The sequence below is a fragment of the Myxocyprinus asiaticus genome, chromosome 27 (genome assembly GCF_019703515.2).
Source record: "Myxocyprinus asiaticus isolate MX2 ecotype Aquarium Trade chromosome 27, UBuf_Myxa_2, whole genome shotgun sequence".
Taxonomy (NCBI): Eukaryota; Metazoa; Chordata; class Actinopteri; order Cypriniformes; family Catostomidae; genus Myxocyprinus; species Myxocyprinus asiaticus.
The window spans coordinates 794,035-817,926 of NC_059370.1; the positions used below are offsets into that span (position 1 = coordinate 794,035).

The window sequence follows — 23,892 nt, forward strand, 5'->3', positions numbered from 1 at the left end:
AGAAAAGAGAAACAAACTACAAGATTAATAATGACAGATCATGTGGACCAGCAGTGTCAAACTCATTTTAAACTGAGGGCCGGATTGGTCTAAAAGTCACACTGCAGGCTGAATTGATTTATTAAAGTCATGGTAAAGCTTGATGTACTCATGAATGGAGAGTTCAGATAATGGAGAGACAATAAAAGTGATTTGATTTTATTTGATTCATGCACAGATTCCACTTAATAAAGTCCTTTTTCACCTTTGTCACAGCAGTAATACACCATCTCAAACTGAACATTAGCACCTAAGGCCTACATAAAAATTAAAGGTATAGATCATTTTAATTACAAGGTCAACTCTGACATTGGTAGTAGGTGGGGATTTTTGACCATATTTTTGTGCTATGGTGGACAAAACATGAACAAGCCCCCAAAACGTGACTGTATTCTGGAAATAAGCCCAAAAACAACCGCAACCTGCAGTTGCCCATATTTATGAGCGACTTCATTTAAATAACAAGGCCAGATACAGAATCACTGTGCATGCACTGCAGTAGACAAACCAGTGATTGGCCGCTGCTGTAATCAATAGTCAAGGACCGCTGTAGTCATTAATGCATTCGGGCAGAGTTGAGACAGTTCAACAAACTCTTACATAACGTCAGCATAAACTATAATATACTTTTATATTTTATACATGCCCAATGCCACCCCAGTAGATCCGCCCCTAATTAGAATTATTTTTATGATTTCAACCCTCCAAGCTAAAATTGTCATTTTTGCTTTAGCAACAGTGGAACACAATAAAACCACATTGGCAAACATCAACAGAGGAGTCAACTGTATAATAAAGTTGAAATTTTAACCCAAAGACTGAACTCTGTTCTCTGGACAAGGTTTTTTTCATCAGTGTCAGGTCGGGGCAAGTTGTCACACATTTAAAATGTTATAAATGTGTAAAAAAAATTACTATATTTATTGGCCAACATATTGGACTGAAATTGTCATGACAACGTGCCCCGTTATTAACATGCATTCACTGAACTGTATCTTTTTTCCTGGACAATAACAATGAAAGCATTCAATAGCTTTTTTGTAGTGAAGACTTCCAGGTATGTACTTATTCGTAAACTGACTTTCAAAAGCAAGCCCTGAGAAATATTCACTGGAGTACAAAGTGTGACAACTAGCCCCCGGTCTCCCCTGTAACATGTGGTGTTGAAATGATGTTCAGGGTGCATCTCCTAACCGCACGCTGCCAAGGAATGTGGTGTGATTGCTCATGCTTATCAGCGTGTCTTGGTAAACCATGCGAACAGAGATGCGCTGATGCGCGTGCAGCACCATCACTCCAGCCGTGTAGCATGTGTTGAATTTGCGCTGGCCGGTCTCAATACTGCATGTGCAGCGCAAGAACGCTGATCCGTCCACCAGAACCTCGTAGCTGGCGATATCCGTAAAGTTCAGGTAGTATATCTGATCGACAGAACAGAACACAACAAATCACATTCAATATTTTTTATTTCTATGTCCTGTGGAGATACTAGGGCTGTCAATTTAACATGTTTAACATGAATATACAGTTTATATTTTACACATCAGCGATGTGAGATGAAAGAGAAGTCTGAGTAAAGTATGTCGTCTTTAACGCCTGAGTCCGAGTCGAGTCTCAAGTCACTAAACGTTAAATTTTTCATGCCTTTAAAAAATACTCTACTTAAAAATCAGATTTACAAAATGACATTATAAAGCCAAAATGAGGGATACTACTAAGAATCTACTTGAACTTGTCAAGCTCTACCTGTCTACATAGAGCCAATCAATACAATACAAAAATACATGTTCAATTATTAATTTCAGGAGGCCTATTCATATCACACTTGTGAAAAATTTTGCATAGTGAGGATGTCTTCAGAAATAATGCCATAAATAGTTTTCATTTATCAATTAACATCATACAAAGTCCAGTAAACATAACAAATCTAAATCAATATTCGGTGTGACCACCTTTGTCTTTAAAACAGCACCAGTACTCCTAGGTACACCTGGACACAAGTTTTTCTTGGTTGTTGGCAGATAGGATGTTCCAAGCTTATTGGAGAATTCGCCACAGTTCTTCTATCTATTTAGGCTGTCTCAATTGGAATTGGAGGACCAGATTCTTAATTGATGATGCAAAGGCTGAATACTGAATTTGGTTTTCCAATATCACTCCCTGTGTCCCTTGTATTATTTACTTAAATGTTCTACCAAGTCGTAAAGACAGAACACATGAATGACATTGTGCTGGATCACTTTATTTGTTTATCTTTGGCAACGTCACATACTGTTTACATCATTACAACAGTCCAATGAAACAGAATCTGACCTCCACTATATTACAGTGATACAATAAGTTTAAAAAATAAAACGATAATAAACAATTGTTCATTTGGTTCATTTTCTGTTGGTGATAACCCAGTTTTTAATTGATACAGTGCTGACAATTCTTCTTAAAGCTGCTCTCAGCAAGAAGCATCAATAACGTAAGTACACTTTTAAAAGTATGTTCCCCAACTCCAACATACTTTATTTGCACACACACATATATACACTGGCGGACAAAAATTTTGAATAATGTACAGATTTTGCTGTTTTTGGAAAGAAATTGGTACATTAATTCACCAAAGTAGCATTCAACTGATCACAAAGTATAGTCAGGACACTACTGATGTAAAAAACAGCACCATCACTATTTGAAAAAAAGTAATTTTTGATCAAATCTAGACAGGCCCCATTTCCAGCAGCCATCACTCCAACACCTTATCCTTAAGTAATCATACAAAATTGCTAATTTGGTGCTAGAAAATCACTTGCCATTATATCAAACACAGTTGAAAGCTATTTGGTTCATTAAATGAAGCTTAACATTGTCTTTGTGTTTGTTTTTGAGTTGCCACAGTATGCAATAGACTGGCATGTCTTAAGGTCAATATTAGGTCAAAAATGGCAAAAAAGAAACAGCTTTCTCTAGAAACTCATCAGTCAATCATTGTTTTGAGGAACGAAGGATATACAATACTTGAAATTGCCAAAACACTGAAGATTTCATACATAGGTGTACACTACAGTCTACAAAGACAAAGGACAACTGGCTCTAACAAGGACAGAAAGAGATGTGGAAGGCCAGATGTACAACTAAACAAGAGGATAAGTACATCAGAGTCTCTAGTTTGAGAAATAGACGCATCACATGTCCTCAGCTGACAGCTTCATTGAATTCTACCTGCTCAACACCAGTTTCATGTTCAACAGTAAAGAGAAGACTCAGGGGTGCAGGCCTTATGGGAAGAATTGCAAAGAAAAAGCCACTTTTGAAACAGAAAAACAAAAAGAAAAGGTTAGAGTGGGCAAAGAAACACAGACATTGGACAACAGATAATTGGAAAAGAGTGTTATGGATCTTAACCCCATTGTGCTTTTGTGGGCTCAGCTAGACTGTAAGGTGCATGAGAACTGCCCGACAAGACAGCCACATCTATGGCAAGTGCTACAGGAAGTGTGGGGTGAAATGTCACCTGAGTATCTGGACAAACGGACAGCTAGAATACCAAGGATCTGCAAAGCTGTCATTGCTGCACGTAGAGGATTTTTTGATGAGAACCCTTTGAAGTAGTTTAAGAAGTTCTGAACATTTTTTCAAATTGTAATAGTAATTTTTCACATTATTAATGTCCTGACTATACACTGTGATCAGTTGAATGCCACTTTGGTGAATTAAAGTACCAATTTCTTTCCATAAGAGCAAAATCGGTAAATTATTCCCAACTTCTGGCCGTCAGTATTATATATATATATATATATATATATATATATATCCATCTTTACCGGTAGTGGTGAACCTGCAGCAAACCTTTGGCAACAATGGACAGTTTGCCACAAAACTCATTTGCATTTGAAAATAATCAGTGGCGAATTTGTGGCAAATTTGCCATGAACTCTTGATTTTTGTAATGGTTGCAATTACATTTTAAAATCAAATGAAAGCCCTAGAATACACACTCTTACTGATTTTAAAGTACTTATTGAGTTAATATAATAAACATAACAGTGATTTTCCTCATTATGCTGCCTTCACGTGCTATCATAAATATGAGTTTCCTTCTTGGAAGTTGCACATGAACGCCCTCTCAAGTCGTAATTTAGACTGGGAAACTCAGAGATCATTTTGACACCGGAGTTTCCGAGGGAAGAGACAAACTTTCAGCATGGTTATATTTATTTTTCTAAATGCAGCTGCCTTGTTAGTGCCTATTGTTTCGATATAAACATTTATGTATATCATTAACCATTTATACATATTGTATTTTTTTTACACAGAGAAAACAGCATGTATTTGATCAAAAAATGACATTAATTTCAGCAAGCTGACTAACATGTATTACGGTGTCAAAATAAGAGTTTCCCAAAAAATATCCAAGAATGAACCCAGCATCCTCAATGCTTCCTCCCCGACATCAAAACACTTGAACGTGAGTGCCATGGTCATAATTACAAATTCCGAAGTGAGAAGTAGAACAATTCTGATGAGCATGTGTTTTAAATGATTTACACCCACATGAGATGGAGAGTTCATTCATACTAGTGTTCTCATAAAAGCAGTTTTATTCACTATGGTGCTGGGCCACCATTTTAAGATCACATAACCAGCTGAATACTTTCTTCTTTATCTCAGTAATCACAGGTCATCGGACACTTTTACTTGCGGAATGATTTAATCATGGCTGACTGCAAACAGTGAATTTCTACAATGGCATAGGTAACGTTTGCATAACGCTTCTACACTACAAGGTTCAATTCAACATAAACTAACAATTACTGAGTGCACCTGTAACAGACTTCAAATGATGAATGAGCTGTTGCAGAGACAAGTGTTATGGTGGAGGCCTGAATAAAGAGGTGTATACAGGAGCGTACTCACTTCTACCTGACTATAGATGAAGTAGATCCCGTCCAGCAGCACCTCCAGCTCTCCTGAGCGCGAGTGCATCCTGAACACTTTGTGGTGCGCTGCGATCATCTTCCAGTTTCTCAACACACCCTCTGAAAGATCTCAGTAGGAGAAAATGGCAATCACTCAGTATCGTCACCCAACAAAGATTTGTACAATTGCTAAAGTCTTTGGAAGATTTTCAGACTATTTTGAAGTAACCAGTCATTCTGGTGCTGAAAATATTATTATTATTATACCTCCTCTGTCATTGAAATCTATGGTAGCCCTTAAAACTTGTGAAATTTGGCACAGTTATTGGGGTGGTCCTCAAAAGTCTTCTGACCAACTCTCGAGTGCAACCAACAGTCCAAAGTTTGACCTTTCTTTTGCTTGTAACTTCTGAACCCTTTTGCCTAGAATAATAATATATTTTTTCTTCAGGTTTCACTCCTAATGCTGAGTTGAGTGAAACTGGTGTTTTTGATTTACATTGTATCGATCGCACAATATTATAAAATATATCATTAACAGTTTTTTCGCTATACCTACAAATATTGTCCAGTTTTTCCTATATTTGTCTCAGTTTATTTTTAGAATGAGCTGCACAAAAGTTATTAGATGGACTTTTAATTTCCACAAACAATCAAATTACATCGTCATGAATTTGGCGAAGTCAACTAAAATCTCAAAGTCAGACCACATCTCAGCCACGCTTTGCCCAACTGAAACAGAACTTGGTGTGCATAGGCCTAATTGCAACCATCATCTCACCCACCTTCTGGTCAAAAAAATCCCAAGAATGTACATTTTTGCTCATAACTTTAAATTGTATTATTATTATAATTTTTTTAATCGTGCATTTTTTCATGATTTTTATCATTGATAATTGTGTCTTGTAGGATTTTACTGGTTGTTTAGATCAAAGTTACTATCAGAAATAATTAATAATTATTTCTGTAGTTATTAATTAATATTTAAATGAATCAATTGAATCTAACTCATTAAAACCTCATATCAAATGTATTGCGCTACGTTTAGGAGCAAGTTTGGTTATTAGCAATAATTAATAATTATCAAAGATAGTTATTAATTATTAAAATCAATAGAACATTGATGAGAATCAATGTTAGCTTTTTAAATCCTTTAAATCAACAATTATCAAAGATAATCGTTAATTGTTAACATCGATGAAACATTAATTAAAATTAACACTAGCTTATTGATCATTCAAATTCAACAATCATCAAAGATAATTATCAATTATCAAAAATCAATAGAATATTAATAAGAATTAACATTGACGGGGCACCACCCTGAAATCAGGGACTAATAACCGAATATTAAAACAGTCTCAATATTAGATTGTTTTCTTAGGAAAATAGACATCCAAAGAATATCGATTTTCGGGAAAAAAAAACAATGAATGAAGGTTTGAATCCGAGCACTGACATCCCGTCAGCATGACACAGGCGTATGCAAAACAAACCAAAACACTTCTCTTTGTAATATAAACAAAGTTTATTTATGCAGTAATATCAATTAATAATTAATACAATGCAGTCAATAAACTTCCGACTTACAACTACAAACTAAACAGTGATATGATTAGATATGGAAATCAAAATAATCCTATAACACATAAGGTGTGTGTGTGTGACAGTGTGTGTGTGTGTGTGATTAGTAAGAGAGAGAGAGAGAGAGAGAGAGAGATGATTAAGTGACAGCCCTAAAGCCGATTTCGCGATAGCGGGAGAGAAAGCAGCTGTGTTCATCACTCAGAGACGAATGGTGAAATTGCACAATCCAATTTGGTTGGACCACAATACAGCAAAACAAATTTGTGATAATTATTACCCTGAGTATTAATAATGAGCGGACATGGCGGTCCGTACACTGTACAAGCAAAAACCTTGAAACACAAGAATAACACACTATAATATTCTATCTCTGCCCAGACGTAAACCTCTTACTTGAATCGCATGAGGACACAGGTAGAATGTGTTTTCCTCCGTCCTTTAACTCTGACCCGGTTCCTTGAGGCTCGGGTGATGACGGGAGGCCGTTTCCTCGCTCTGTCGGTGGCCAGTACGGCTGTTGATTGTCGGCAGGCGGTACGGCTGTTGATTCTCGGCGGGCTGGCGGAGAACTCAGAAATGTCGACTTGATTGAAGATGGAAGAGAAATCTTTAATCTCTTCACTTCTGTAGGCAAACGGATGAAGATGCGAATTGCTCGGCGGTCTCCTTCGGATCCGTTAGAGTGTTTGGTTGAACACAGAGTAATCTCAACTCATCCAGCGAGATGGAGATTGTATGGCTACAGTTTCAAGTCGGACATTACTTCCTTGTGCCACGAGGTTGCACCGGAGAGTAGCAAAAAAACTACGTCTATATTCGGTGAACAAAGTCGCTGGAAGCGAATTCTGGAAGCACTTCAGAATTATTTCAACTCCTGATGATGTCATGTTTGAGGGACGTTCTGTTGTGTGCCTCATCCAATAGGAGTTGAGAGCTCGATCCTTTAGTGAGCAAGGCTTCATGGATCTGTAGTCTGTTTTGGACTCCCTTTGTTTGATTTTGGCGCGATTTTTATCAGTAAAATTTACGACTTAGAAGGTGGGGGCTTGAGTTATGTTTTTACGATTGTGTTAGGCCTGCCTTTGCTTCTATCTGAATACATGAGGCCCAACAGTCTTTTAAACACTTTGTCTCAACTAATTTGGCTCACATGACCTTTAGACCATACCGGACAAAAGTTATCACTTTGTTTTTTGTATTTGATACCCTTTGGCTACAACATCAAATTCATTTTCTCAGCTATTATTAACCTTATTCAGAGCTTTGCACTTTCGTGTTTTGTCTCTTACCTTCTGGTTTGAATTGAAACTACTGAGAAGAGTCAATTAAAATGTATTACGGGTGGGAGCACAGAACATATTTTTCAGGAATAGCTGATGGAGTGAGTCTGCACCATCCCTCCACTACATAAAAATGCTAGTGAGGTGTTTACATGGCAAGCGAAATCGGCGTAATGGGCAAAAATCTACCTATGGCAATCAGGTTATTCATAAGCCATTTATGGCCTTAACACCGATAAAGGAACAGAGGTTTATTGCATTTACCTACATGACCACATGCGTTGGTGTAAGAACGTGCATGAAAACGCACTTTTAAATGTTCGTTTTTCGACACTAATGGAGGTAAATTGGACCTGGCAGATCACATTCAGACAGCTATGACACTGCACTTTATCATGATACAAGCGTTTAATTGTTATACGGGTAATTCTGCTTAATTTTTAGGTTTCAAAATGTGTTAAAATGTGTAGTTACATAACATTTTAAACTGTGGAAGTGCATATTATTTCACATGCAAGTTCATGACATTAAAGGAAAGTATTGTACTATTTAAAATGTATTTGTCACCCCACATTTTTGAAAATCTTAAATTAAAATGGTTGTAAACGGAATATAAAATAAAACGTACACTTTTACGTGTATACTTGTGTGTATGTGTGTGTGTGTATGAATATAGTGGCACTCCTTCCCCAGTCTCGGGTTAACACTCATAAAATCTGCTCACATTAACTATAACATGATGATTGAATGACATAAGAAGATGGCCAGAGGTGTCTTACATATTTTTAATGACTTTGTGTTGTCTTTTGGACTTTCATGAGCACAGATGCATACCAGATTGTCCACAGCGTGAAGGTAAGATATTGTGGATTTATTAATTATTTATTTTAAAATGTTCCCGTCTGCTTCCAGTTCTTATGACATCCCCTGAATACTTTAAAATACTCATGATAACTTTTGCCAACTCTACAACCTGTAAATCCACTTCGCTAGCTAATAAAGCTTGATATTGACACCATGAGATCCATCTAGCAATTGCTGGACCGGAAGTTCAAAGACACCATTTTCAAGATAGCTGCGTGCTAGTTTCTCTGGTGCATAATGTGAATAATTGGTGTGCTAAGTTAACTTGGTATGTCTCTTTGGCATCCTCTAACACTGTCAGCTGACTGGTGTAGTGTGTAAAGCATTGGGCTTGAATCCCAAAGGTTAAGATTTCGAATCCTGTTTGGGGTGAGTTGAAAATGTAATCTGTTGTACTTGACTGACTATAATAGCCAGTTCTGCTGGGCTGCATATGGACCAAGATTCACAAAGGTATTTGCTTTATTTTTGATTTTCATGAAAGTTAGGCTACTGAATTATGACTATTTGATTCCATTCTTGGAGGCCCACGTCCTACAAATCTTACTTCCAACCCTGCTCTTCCATGCCTGCCTGTAATTTTCAGATAATCCTGAAAAACTCCATCAACTGGTTCAGGATTAGGGCTTGATTAGGGTTGGAGCTGAACTCTATAGGACATGGTTCTCTTTGAATGGAATTGAATAGTTCTGCATATAGTCAGTGAAGATGTCTACAATGCCCATAATCTCATTGAAGAGTATGCGACTTTAGCATGCTAATCGGTTAGCATGCTAACTGTAGGGTATCTCAGCAGGCAGGTGACTCCCAATTGGTATGTATCTTTGGCTATGTTCTAGGGCTGCAACAACTAATCGCTAAAATCGAAATTATCGATAACGGAAATCATCGACAATGGATTTCATTATCGATTAGTTGGATATTTACGGTTAGCACGGAGAAGCCCCATCAGTGACGTCATTTTAGAGTCTGGTGAAAAATGTGTTGCATGATGAAACTCGTTTGAAAAATAGCGGAGACAAGTAGAAGCAGAAAAAACACGACCCAAGTTGTCCAGCGCATGAGAGCACTTTATAAACAATTCAAAGAAGATCATAATAAACATACAGTAATTGCTGCTTCAGGTGCATTGACAGAATCCTTGTACTGTTTGATGCGCAAGAGTTTCTCTCCAGCGCAAAACTTACATTTTACTGCTATTTTCTATGTTTTATAATGTATACATGTTATGAATTCAAAATCAGCCGATATATTTTGCAAAACTTTTTGTTTTTATCACAAGCGAGTCTCCATTAAACTATAATGAACAAGCGATCGCGCGCATCCACGTCAATCAAACCGATCGCAATGCAGAAAGAGTGTGCAGTATTTTTAATTAAACTGTCCAACATCATACCGCGATTTCAGTTTCAATGTAATCAATTGTGCAGCTTTTCATGTTTTTAAAGTGTTTTGGTTTCTCCTCTTCATGTAAGCGCATATAATACAGTGAGCACCAGGATGAGTCTTTGCAGCGCAAGAGTAAATCTCCACAGGGTTTAGATGATTGTACTATATTAAACTGTATATAATACTGAATATAATGCTTAATAATGCTAATGGTCCCGATATTTTAAAGTCCTTCTGATAATGCCACTGTAATGTCTGATTTCACTAGTAAATTTATACTATGGCAAACATTATTTTACTGCATACAGGTATTTTTTAAAAGAATATTTTAGAAACATGTAATCAGTGACTAATATTTTAAAACATACAATATTAATTTAAAATAGTTAACATGTATGTAATCAGTGACTGTGTACAAGCATATGTATCTAGCATATTTATGAATTTTTTAGCTGGGCAGAATTATTAATATTTCTATTCTGGTGTCACCATTGCCTTCTGCTGGGCTAATTTATTGACCCACTCCATACCCTATAGATCATTTTACTCTTTAATGAACAGTACACTGTAAAAAAATCCTGTTGTTTAAATAAAAAATAAAAAAAATAAACTGGCAGCTGTGATTGCCAGAATAATTACATAAAAAATACAGTAAAAATGTAAACAACTTTACAGAACAACCTGTACATTTAAAACTGTTGTAATTTACATGACCACGATGGCAATGTAAAAAATAAATAACAATTCTGTTAAATTTACAGTAAAAAAAATCATAAACTTGATATTAACCTTCTGAAACTGTAAAAATCTGCTTTTTAATTCATAATGTATTGCTAATCACCACAGTAATTACAAAAGGGCACATAATTGTCACGAGCTGGACTAGAACCCAGGTCACTGGTGTGGTGGTTGAGAGATCTACCACTGAGCCATGGGAGTGGTAATGTTGAACCCAAATGAAATACTAAAGGCAGTACTCCAGGAGATGTAGATTTATTAAAAAAATGTCCTTGCAAAAATGAATCAACAAAAGTTCTTCTCGGACCAAGGTATAAACCACATAAACAAAAAAAAAAAAAAAAAAAAAAAAACAATGGGCAAAACCAAAGGAGAAAATAAAACTCCACGAGGGGAGAAAACAAAGCCAGTGAACAATTACAATCAGTGAAAGGAACTCAGGATATCTTACTTGGGGTAGCTAGAGAGGCTTTAGCGAGACAAGGCAGGAAACACAGGGCAGAGACTCAGAAACCGAGTGAGGAACCAAGGGAAAAAAACACAACTTAAATACACTGGGGGAAACAAGGCACAGGTGAGCTGGATAACGCTAACAAGGCCACACGAGGAAGAACTAAGGTAGAGGAGAACACAGGGGACCTCTAGAGGCATGGAGACAAACTACAGGAGGTAGGATGCTGACAGGACCCCCTCCTCTAGGAACGGCTCCTGACGTTCCTTCCAGAACCTCCCGGCCTCTGGGTGCGAAACTCCCAGATCAAACTTGGGTCCAGGATGTCTTTGGCTGGAACCCAGGTGCGCTCCTCCGGCCCATAACCCTCCCAGTCCACCAGATACTGCAGTGAGTTCTGGACCCTCTGGAAGTCCAGTATCCGGTGGACTGTGTAGGCTGGCTGGCCATCAATGATCCTAGGAGGTGGAGGGGGTCTGCGTGGGGGGGCAAATGGAGAAGACAAAACAGGTTTTAGCAATGAGACATGAAATGTAGGGTTAATTCTAAGTGAACGGGGAAGAAACAAACGATAGGAAACAGGGTTAACTTTCCTTGCTATGCAAAAAGGGCCAATGTATTTCTGGGAAAGCTTCCTTGATTTGACCCGGAGGGGAAGGTTCTTGGTGGCTAGCCAGACTCTTTGACCAACTCGGAAATTAGGGGCCGTCCGGTGGCGGCAGTTAGCCTGACGTTGGTATCTCTGGGAGGTCTGAACAAGGGCACGCCTAACCTTCCTCCAGGTCTGCCGACAGCGTTGGACAAAATGCCGGGCCGAGGGAACGCCAACCTGTGACTCTTCCTCAGGGAACAATGGGGGAGTATACCCGAACTGGCATTCAAAGGGGGATAGTCCAGTGGCCGAGGACAGGAGGGTGTTGTGGGCATATTCTGCCCATATGATGTAGGTAGCCCAAGAGGTGGGGTTATTGGCCGCCATACACCGCAGAGTGGTCTCCAGATCCTGGTTAATCCGTTCTATCTGGCCATTAGTCTCTGGATGGAACCCAGACGATAGGCTGGCTGTGGCCCCAACCAGTTTGCAGAAGGCACCCCAGAACCGGGACGAGAACTGGAGCCCTTGGTCGGAGACAATATCCAGGGGGATTCCAAACACCCGGAAGACATGGTTCATGAGGAGCTCTGCTGTCTCTTTGGCCAAAGGCAATTTGGGCAGGGGAATGAACCGTGCGGCCTTAGAGAACCGGTCCACAACCACCAGGATGACAGTGTTGCCCTGGGATGGTGGGAGTCCCGTGACAAAGTCCAAAGAAAGGTGCGACCATGGCCTACGGGGAACGGGTAAGGGATGGAGCAGTCCCTGAGGTCGCTGATGTATAGACTTTCCCTGGCTGCACACGGGGCAGGCCTCCACATAGACCTTTACGTCTTCCTTGATGGACGGCCACCAAAACCGCCGTTGGAGGAAGTCAAGAGTGCGAGCATTTCCTGGACGGCACATCAAGGGAGACTCGTGACTCCACTGCAAGACCCAGGCCCGGGCAGATTGAGGGATGTACAGGCATCCTGCCAGACCACCTCCTGGGTCTGGCTCTTGGGCTTGAGCTTCTCGCACCACCCTTTTCAGTTCCCACTGAAGGGGTGCGACAATCCTAAACCTCGGAATAATCGATGCCAAAGGCTTCTCCTGTGTCTCGGGAGAGTAGGCTCGGGACAGGGCATCCGGCTTGACATTCTTGGTGCCGGGTCTGTAAGACAGGAGAAACTGAAATCGATTAAAAAAAACAATGACCATCGAGCCTGCCGAGGGTTAAGCCGCTTAGCCTGCTGGAGATATTCCAGGTTCTTGTGGTCCGTGAGCACCTGAAAAGGGTGCTGAGCCCCCTCAAGCCAATGGCGCCACTCCTCCAAGGCAAGTTTAACTGCAAGCAACTCTCGATCCCCCACGTGGTAGTTGCGCTCGGCATCCGACAGGCGACGAGACATGAAGGCACAAGGGTGTAATTTCCCATCCTCACCCCTTTGTGACAGGATTGCCCCGACGCCCACCTCTGAGGCGTCCACTTCCACCACGAAATGTCTTTCTGGGTCGGGGATCGAGAGAATGGGAGCGGAAGTGAAGCAGCGCTTGAGCTCCTCAAGGGCCCCCGCTGCCTCCGGACCCCAGTAAACCTTGATTCCTCCTCCCTTGGTCAGCGCAGTTAAGGGGGCCACCACGGAGCTGAAGCTCGTAATGAACCTCCTATAGAAGTTTGCGAAGCCGATGAAACGTTGAACCTCCTTAACTGTGGCGGGAATAGGCCAGTTGAGGACAGCTTCAACCTTCTTAGGGTCCATCTCCACGTGGCCAGGAGTGATGATGAACCCGAGAAACTGAGCCTGGGTTACGTGAAACTCACATTTCTCGGGCTTCACGTAGAGATGGTTGTCAAGGAGTCTCTGGAGGACTCTGCTGACGTGCCCCTTGTGCTCCTCCAATGACCCAGAGAAAATGAGGATATCATCAAGATATACGAAGACGAATTGGTTAAGCATGTCCCGGAGAACGTCATTTTTCAGTGCTTGGAACACAGTGGGGGCATTGGTGAGCCCGAACGGCATCACCAGATACTCATAGTGGCCCGTGGGGGTGTTGAAGGCCATCTTCCATTCGTCCCCCTGTCGGATCCGCACGAGATGGTAAGCGTTGCATAGATCCAGTTTAGTAAAAATGGAAGCCCCTTGTAGTAGCTCGAAAGCAGTGGCCATGAGAGGAAGGGGATACTGATTCCGAACCGTGATCTTGTTTGGGCCACGGTAATCAATACATGGCCTAAGACCCCCGTCTTTCTTCCCCACAAAGAAGAAGCCCGCCCCAGCCAGGGAAGTAGAGGCATGGATGATGCCGGCTTCCAATGATTCCTTAATGTAGGTATCCATTGCTGTGCACTCGGGGGACGACAGGGAGAAGATCCGACCCCTGGGAGGGCAGGAGCTGGGGAGTAGCTCAATGGCACAGTCGTGGGGCGGTGAGGTGGTAAGAAGGTAGCCTGGGACTTGCTGAACACTGCCTTGAACTGATGATAGGAACTGGGGACTCGAGACAGGTTGACAGACTCTTGAAACTCAGAACTAGGGGCTGAGGGACTCAGGCAGGTGAGATGGCAAGTGGAACCCCAGGTCCGAATGGTGCCAGCAAACCAGTCGATCCAGGGATTATGTCTGCGCAGCCAGGGGTGGCCCAGGATAACAGGATACTCGGGGGAGTCAATAAGATAGAAAGTCTCCTCTTGCTGGTGTTGATGGATGGTAAGTCGCAGGGACTGAGTGGCCTCTGTTACTCTGCCAGGTTCCAGAGGTCTACCATCCAATGCCGTAACTGCCTGGGGATGAGGAAGAAGTTGGGTAGGGATCCTAAGTTCCTTAGCCAAGGATAGATCCAGGAAGTCACCTGCGGCGCAAGAATCGATCATGGCCTGGACCCGATGCTGGTGGCCCTCCCAGGACAGAGTGGCTGGAACAGCTAGAACGGCATTAGTAGGAGGAGCTCTAATTTTCCCCATCACAGCCCTCCTGTAGCTGGGTGGGGATAACCGTTTCCCGAGAGCTCGGAACAAGTGGAGCGAAAGTGGCCAGAAGCACCGCAGTAGAGGCAACGTCGCTCCCTCATACGACGTTCCCTCTCGTTGGGAGAGAGCCTGGAATGACTCAACTGCATGTCCTCCGGGGAATCATGGGGCTGTTCAGGAGCCGGGGAAGCCCTGAGCGCAGGAATATGGACTGGGGAAACAGATCTGCTCACAGGAACTTGGGACTGAGACGCCTTGCGGCGAGCCACCCTCCGCTCTCTCGGGCGATTGTCCAGGCGGATGGCCATCGCAATGAGGGACTCGTGATCAGCAGCTGGTTCTCGGGTGGCTAACTCATCTTGAAGGGGCTCGGACAGCCCTCCTTGAAAGCAGACCATCAATGCCTCATTGTTCCATCCACTTCCTGCCGTAATGGTCCGAAACTTGATGGCGAAATCTGCGGTGCTGTGGGAGCCTTGATTGAGAGTAAGCAGACGCTTGGAAGCTTCCTGACCACTGACTGGATGGTCAAACACTCACTTGAACTCTTCTTCAAAGGCCGCGTAGGATGCACAACAGGCATCCTGGGATTGCCACACCGCAGAGGCCCAGGAGAGTGCCTTGTCTGAGAGAAGGGTAATTATGTAAGCAATCTTGGAGCGGTCTGTAGGAAAACTTGAGGGCTGGAGCTCAAAGAGCATTGGGTGAGGAAACCCTGGCAGGAACTAGGATCCCCAGCAAAGGGCTTGGGAGGTGGTAATTGAGGCTCTGCAACTGAAGTAGGCCTGTTGCCACTCAGGGGTGAAGCAGAGGGAGGCAAAGCACCTGGGAGCTGTTCAAAGAGGTGGCAGAGGGAACCCATCACATCAGCCAGGAGTTGAGAGTGTTTGGTCATTAGGTCCTCCTGGTGGCTGAGAACAGCTTCATGGTGCTGGAAAGATGACTCATGTTGGGCAATCACTGCTAACAGGTGAGTGTTTTTGGGTCCATGTTGCTGTCTTGGTTGTCATGAGCTGGGCTAGAACCCAGGTCACTGGCGTGGTGGTTGAGAGATCTACCACTGAGCCACAGGAGTGGTGAATCAACAAAAGATTTGTTAACCACATAAACAAAAAAAAAAAACAATGGGCAAAACCAAAGGAGAAAATAAAACTCCACGAGGGGAGAAAACAAAGCCAGTGAACAATTACAATCAGTGAAAGGAACTCAGGATATCTTACTTGGGGTAGCTAGAGAGGCTTTAGCGAGACAAGGCAGGAAACACAGGGCAGAGACTCAGAAACCGAGTGAGGAACCAAGGGAAAAAAACACAACTTAAATACACTGGGGGAAACAAGGCACAGGTGAGCTGGATAACGCTAACAAGGCCACACGAGGAAGAACTAAGGTAGAGGAGAACACAAGGGACCTCTAGAGGCATGGAGACAAACTACAGGAGGTAGGATGCTGACAATGATGACATGAAGTTTATCAATAGTGACCCTTCCTGGAGCAATGACCAACAAACATGTAGAGACACAAACAATAAACACCATCAGGCTAGCACATGTGAAATTAAAATTATGCAATAAACATTAAATCAAATATAACACAGAACACCCCGAAGTACATAACTGATATTAAAAATATGAAGAAACATAACTATTCCCATAAAATATAATGAAATGTAATAGGTCACGCAGGGAATTCTGGGAACGCCCGATTATTGCCGTAATTTTAACAATAATTTACTGTAAAAAGTACACATACTCTCTTGTTAAACAATGTAAATTTTTACCATTAATTATACAGGAAAATCATACTTTTTACATCTAAAAAATGTCATTTTTACAACAATTTATTGTAAAAACTACTGTATTGTCTTTTAAAACATATTACAAATTTTTACTGTATATTTTACTGTTAATATTCGTTAATCAATTAACATTTTATTTCTGTAGCATTTTTACAGTCTTTTACCGTTAAAATTATAGACATTTTTTACAGTGTACTTTTTGTTACAAGAAAAGGAAAGGAACTGTTTTGCATATGTTCAGAAAGTATAATAATAATAATAAATTCAAATGTAACCTTTCTTGATTCCGGCTTTGTTCAAAGTTTTGTAAGAGTAGAGTAAAGAATTGTGAATTCAGTACTGTAAATCGAACCAAATCCTTATGCCCTTTATCATTTTTTTTTTTTAAATCATATTTTAATAAAATATAAGAAATTTGTTTTTATCCGATTAATTGATTAATCAAAGAAATAATCGAAGATGAATCGATTGTCAAAATAATCGTTAGTTGCAGCCCTACTATGTTCATACAGCAGTTGTCAACCTCAATCAGCCTAGTCTTTTAAGTTGTACTTCTGTATTCTTTGAACTCTTTGCACTGGCTTAGTGAATATTAGCTTGGTGTGGCATCGTCATTGCTGTTTTCAGATATATTGGATTTATTTATTTTTTTCCCTGACCAGAATAGCTTTGTTCAAATAGTTAGTGTTTGGGATTGACAACTGTATTTACTTGTGTGACTCTTAAACTGTCCTGGTCAGCTGTTATGTACAGATTCAGTGTTACATTTTAATCACAGAGTGAGATGTGTGAGAGTGTGGAGTCCTCTCTGGTGGGAGAATACGGTGCTCACTACTGTTACTGACAATCACTGGCTGTCCAACATCCACATCATGAAGTAAAGAGACACTCATCTCTGACGGGCTGTACACACTTATGTTTGGGAGAATTAAAGTTTAAATATTATATCTGGCCTGAACAGCCAGAGGCATTTACACATCTATTTTGTGTCTGTGATCGGACTGCTATCAAGTTTTAATAAACTGAGAGAATTTGACAGCCCTAACATTAGTGTTTGACTGCAACGAAACATCTGCAAAGTAGGGAGGTCAATTTTCAGACATTTTCATAATCATTTGTCTTGGAAATTAACAATCAATTAATTGTTAACGTTAATACCGCAAAATGCATGTGGAGGACTCCGAATAATAAGAGCATATAGCCTACCGATTGAATATAGTTTAAAGGAATATTCCGGGTTCAATACAAGTTAAGCTCAATCGACAACATTTGTGTCATAATGTTGATTACCACAAAAATTCATTCAACTCGTCCCTCCTAAAAAAGTTTTTAAAAAAAGCAAAAATCTGTGTTCCAGTGAGACACTTACAGTGGCATGCAAAAGTTTGGGCACCCCTGGTCAAAATTTCTGTTGCTGTGAATAGGTAAGTGAGTAGAAGATGAATTGATCTCCAAAAGGCATAAAGTTAAAGATGAAACATTCTTTTCAAGATTTTAAGCAAGATTAGTGTATTATTTTTATTTTGTACAATTTTAGAGTGAAAAAAATGAAAGGAGCACCATGCAAAAGTTAGGGCACCCCAAGAGATTTGAGCTCTCTCTTTTTAAGCTCTCAGACCTTAATTAGCTTGTTAGGGCTATGGCTTGTTCACAGTCATCATTTGGAAAGGCCAGGTGATGCAAATTTCAAAGCTTTATACATACTCTGACTCCTCAAATCTTGTCCCAACAATCAGCAGCCATGGGCTCCTCTAAGCAGCTGCCTAGCACTCTGAAAATTAAAATAATTGATGCCCACAAAGCAGGAGAAGGCTATAAGAAGATAGCAAAGTGTTTTCAGGTAGCCGTTTACTCAGTTCATAATATAATTAAGAAATGGCAGTTAACAGGAACGGTGGAGTTCAAGTTGAGGTCTGGAAGACCAAGAAAACTTTCAGAAAGAACTCCTCGTAGGATTGCTAGAAAGGCAAATCAAAACCCCTGTTTGACTGCAAAAGACCTTAAGGAAGATTTAGCAGACTCTGGAATAGTGGTACACTGTTCTACTGTTCAGTGACACCTGCACAAATATGACCTTCATGGAAGAGACATGAGAAGAAAACCTTTCCTACATCCTCACCACAAATTTCAGCATCAGAAGTTTGCAAATGAACATCTAAACAAGACTGATGCATTTTGGAAACAAGTCCTGGGGACCGATGAAGTTAAAATAGAACTTTTTGGCCGCAAAGAGCAAAGGTATGCTTGGAGAAAAAAGGGTGCAGAATTTCATGAAAAGAACACCTCTCCAACTATTAAGCACGGGGGTGGATCGATCATGCTTTGGGCTTGTGTTGATGCCAGTGGCACAGGGGAACATTTCACTGGTAGAGAAAAGAATGGATTACATTAAATACCAGCAAATTCTGGAAGCAAACATCACACCATCTGTAAAAAAGCTGAAGATGAAAAGAGGATTGCTTCTACAACAGGATAATGATCCTAAACACACCTCAAAATCCACAATGGACTACCTCAAGAGGTGCAAGCTGAAGGTTTTGCCATGACCCTCACAGTCCCCCGACCTAAACATCATCAAAAATCTGTGGATAGACCTCAAAAGAGCAGTGCATGCAAGACGGCCCAAGAATCTCACAGAATCAGAAGCCTTTTGTGAGGAAGAATGGGCAAAAATCCCCCAAACAAAAATTGAAAGACTCTTAGCTGGCTACAAAAAGCTTTTACAAGCTGTGATACTTGCAAGGGGGTGTTACTATGTACTGACCATGCAGGGTGCCCAAACATTTGCTTCGGGCCCTTTTCATTTTTTGTTATTTTGAAACTGTAAAAGATGAATATAAAAAAGTAAAATTGCTTAAAATATTAAAGAAATGTGTCATCTTTAACTTTAAGCATTTTGGAAATCAGGCCATCTTTTGCTCGCTTAGCTATTCACAGCAACAGAAATTTTGATCAGGGGTGCCCAAACTTTTGCATGCCACTGTACAATGGAAGTCAATGGGGTAAATTTTTGGAGGGTTTAAAGGCAGAAATGTGAAACTCATAATTTTATAAAAGCACTTACATTAATTCTTCTGTTAAAACTCATGTATTCATGAGCTGTAAAATTTTTCAATCATCATCCTTACAGTCATTTTAGGGTTTAAGGGTTTGTTGACGTTACATTGTCATGGCAATGAAGTTGTAAAATTGTCTATAACTTTCCACAGATGCAGTTAGTAAGTGATTTTATCACAGTAAAATCATGTTAACACACATATTGTTTATGTCTTGTGTCTATACTTTTGAAACAGTGAGTATTTTAATGTTTACAGATTGACCTCATTGAATTCCATTGTAAGTGGCTCACTGGAACACAGATTTGTGCTTTTTTTAAAGAAAAGGAGGGACGAGTTGAATTAATTTTTGTTGTAATCAATATTATGCCACAAATGCTGTGAACCAGGAATATTCCTTAAATTGAATGCACTTAAGAAATGCAAGTATTGGCATTTTCCTCTTAAAATATTCTTAGTTCAGTGTATTTTAATTCATTTAGGCTGTGTTTCGAACAAATTTGTGAATTGTTTAATTACTGTTAATGAAATATGTTAGTAATATACATATTAGCATTCATTAAAAGTTTGTGAGATATTTTGGACCTTTTGGCTTATTTTTTTGTTTGAAATGAAGCCAAATCATAAATTGCTGTGTAAACACAGTACTGCTCCTCTGGTGATGGTGAGATGAAGAAGTCTGTGTGGTTTTATTCTGTGTTGCGGACAAGACGTGACTTGCAGCATGCAAGCACACTCTAGTGGCGGATGACTGTACAAACAGCCTTATCAACGTCTGCTGACATGATAACTGAACGCATTTCTTCAAACAGGACTGACAAGGGTATTTTACTGCTGTGTGAATGTAGCAATAAATAGACTAAACTGTGTTAGATACTTACCTTCCCTCACTTGTATTGTGGTTTCTTGGCCTTGCAGGTGCACCATAGCCGGCTGCAATACAAACAGCTCAGAGCTTTAAACGTGAAATGTTCATCATCATATGCTCAAACACAACAAGATTTGTACATATTCAGAAGAAAATGTGAGTGATGCCCATAAAACTCCAGGGCGTTGTTATGCGGTTGCTAAGAAGTTCCCAGTGGTTGTTGTCATGCTGCTATGCACTTGCTAGGGAGTTCTCAGTGGTTACTAGGGCATTGCTACTGTAGGTGGTTGCTTACTAACCCAGACAAAAGGGCACACCACCAAGTCACTATAGCTGGGTTTCCATCAGCATTTAATTGATGTGAGAAATCAAAATGTTACATAAACATCCAATGTTCATTTCCAGGGAAACAAAGCAGAATATGCATTTCTGATTGTGTATATCTAATTTACTTGCTTGTTCAGATGAAGCAATTTCAACAAACTTGGGCAAATCCAGTGATTATTTCGTCCTCAATAACACTCGTTATATCAACGTGTTTCTATTTACGGAAGGTCCACCAAACCAGCCAGTCAGATCAGAATTGTCTGAGACAGCGTTTCCTCAAACAGAGACTATACTGTAGTAATAGTAGTTATTACAGGCATTTCAGAATGACCAGAACAATGTTTTAGATACTAAGTGATCATATTAGTCCAGTTATGAGTGAATTCAATAACATGACTTATCAAGTTGATGCGCATCTAAGAATTTATTTGGGAAATGTGTTTCCTTTGCAGTTTATATGCATGTCTTCTTACAAAAAAATAAATCAAATATATATATAATAATAATAATATCCACCTCAAGCAAGCATATACATTTTTTATTTGCATCTCTGTGTTTCTAACCAGCATTGTTTATGCAATATTCCAAAATTTGCATAAAAACACAAGGACAGAAACCCAGTTTCTCCTCATGGATGGGAACACCTCTCATCAACAATCCACAATATTTTAGAAATCATTCCATGAGTTTCATGCAGAAGTTCAATACTTAAAGTTAGTGATTGAAACAAACACCTAAACACAAGTATGAACAACAGTAATTCCTTAACAAACAACACAAATAACACTCACCTGGAACTCTCTTGTTTTGATTTTATCAACAGCTCCTGCAAAGAAGTATATTTTTATTAACGAGATAACCAGATTTTTATTTTTTTTATCATATATATATTTGTTCTTATACCTGCTGGACCCTGGGGTCCAGGAAGTCCTTTGGGCCCTGGGGGTCCGGGTGGGCCCACAGGCCCAAAAACATTGCTGCCAGGGATCCCGGGGATGCCTGGATAACCAGGAGGCCCCTGTGGCCCTGGTGGTCCGGGAGGCCCTGGAGGTCCAGGTGCACCAGGCGATCTTTTCCCACCTTAGAGGTGTGGACAGAGGAAATTGACCACCAACAGACTTGCATAAATAATAACTTTCACATATCCCTGCCCCCAAAGATGGTTAAACAAATGTACATAGACGCACTGGATTCAAATCATCTTTTTTTTTTTTTTTAATTCTGTCAAAATGAAAACCTGTACCTGGAATTATCTGTCAATGTAAATGATGGAAAACTTCTGTTTGTAACCATTTTGTGTTTAAATCTGTGACAAAAAGACAACTCATGCCTGTCATCGATTCTCTTCTAGTATGCATACTACATTCCAACTCAGTTTAAGTAGTCACAGACGGTATGATAAATCTGTAACTTTTTCAATTTAAAACTGTGCTCACCTGCATCAACAGCCAATTAAATTGCGAGCTTTCATATTAAACTTTAAACATAAACATTTCAAATATGTCATATTAAAGCAGATGTTTTACAAATGCCCTTACAACAATAAAATGTATTTCCCCCTGTCTGCTGCCTTTGACGTCACAGCTCAGGATAGCTGCTGTTGAAGAGTTTGAAATGTGCGCGTTCTTGTGGTGCCAGTGTGACTGCAGTTTGAGGAAGAGTTAAAAAGAGAGCTGTCAAGATGGACACTTTGAGCTTCCCGTAGTATGTAATTGACCCTTTGCTAAGCCCTGCCTTAAAAGCGCTTCTGACCAGTCCTGTTTTAGCAACTGTTGTCGGGCCGCCATTACTCTGACACGCGTTTGCTATTTTACAATGAAAGCCTACAGGAGTAATGTCTGTTTGAGTACTTTTAAGCAGGATTTTATCAAAATAATCCCAAAAATGTAAAATACGTTGTTACCGGGTCATTTGTAATAGTGACACGTGTTACCCAGGGAGGATACCCGCAGTGTTTTTTTGTTTTTTTTTACTTTTAATAAATAATCTTTAAATAAATCTAAAGAAGAGCATGTTATGGATTAAACTGTGTCAGTCCTCATTCCCAAATGAACTTCTAACATCTACAACGACACCTACATTTACTCCAAGATAAATTAAAGCTAATAATAGTAAATTCATAGTAAAAGCGATAGTAAATAAACAGTTCACAGCATCAAAATGAGTGTGTTATAAGATATTATAAACAGCTCTGTTCACTTACGCTAATGTTATTAGATGTGTAATTGCTATTAAAGAAAGTTTTTCTCTTTTTAAGTGACGGTAATAATCGTTTGCCTTTGATTCTGATTCAGTCTGCAGTTTTTAATCAAATTACTGTGTCATTTAACAATTTCTTTTACAAAAACCTTAAGATAAATATGCATAATTATGTCACTCTTCATACCAGCCCAAGGAAAAATATTTTCCATTCCATTTATGAGAATATTTTGCCAAAAACCGCTTCGTTTACGGCAATCTCCCATTAATTCCAACGGGGAGTTCTGCGGGGGGGGGGGGGGGGGGGGGGGGTTGGAGCTTAGCGAAGGGTCAGTTGTGATCACATTACATGTCATATTTGTCAGACAGACAGACATTTTTATTTTACATGTAATAACCAGAAACACTATTCATTTGAATAGGTTACGTTAAGTCAGAGAACTGCCTAGGAGTCAGTATTGTTTCATCATTTTAATTGTTTTCATGAATGACCATAATATATAAGATTATATTATTACACAATTTTACTGTTAGAAAAACAGATTTGTAAGAGTTTAACTGAATTGGAGGTGTCAGAATAAACGTGAAACTAATACATAATCTTTGTCGTTGGAGAATCTGGTCAATAGCAAATAAGCTATGAAGTGGTGGCGCAATTTGCTATTTTGAAAAATGTAGGGTTAGGACGCAAACGGTGCAATAATTGGAAAAGAACCTCTGAATTAAATTGCACTTGACCCAGCCCATTAGTGCTTAGCACTCGCAATTTCGCCAAACCCACTTGCACCTAGACTTAGCGCATAGCGCTATACTTGCATGAAAATATCAAAACTTCATGGTCATG

At 40.0% G+C, this 23,892-nt stretch overlaps 2 protein-coding genes across 2 annotated transcripts in view; both read right to left on the reverse strand.

The window, feature by feature from the left end:
* LOC127418180 (uncharacterized) overlaps positions 1–23,892 on the reverse strand; it is a 446,156-nt gene that overhangs the window by 199,293 nt on the left and 222,971 nt on the right. The window lies entirely within an intron of this gene.
* LOC127418183 (ectodysplasin-A-like) lies at positions 1,181–22,494 on the reverse strand. The gene is made up of 6 exons (XM_051658636.1): positions 22,388–22,494; positions 21,753–21,929; positions 21,641–21,675; positions 20,536–20,587; positions 4,945–5,066; positions 1,181–1,460 (listed from the first exon to the last, which is right to left on the reverse strand). The coding sequence occupies exons 4-6, from the start codon at positions 20,579–20,581 to the stop codon at positions 1,215–1,217; spliced, it is 414 nt and encodes a 137-aa protein (XP_051514596.1). The 5' UTR covers positions 20,582–20,587; positions 21,641–21,675; positions 21,753–21,929; positions 22,388–22,494; the 3' UTR covers positions 1,181–1,214.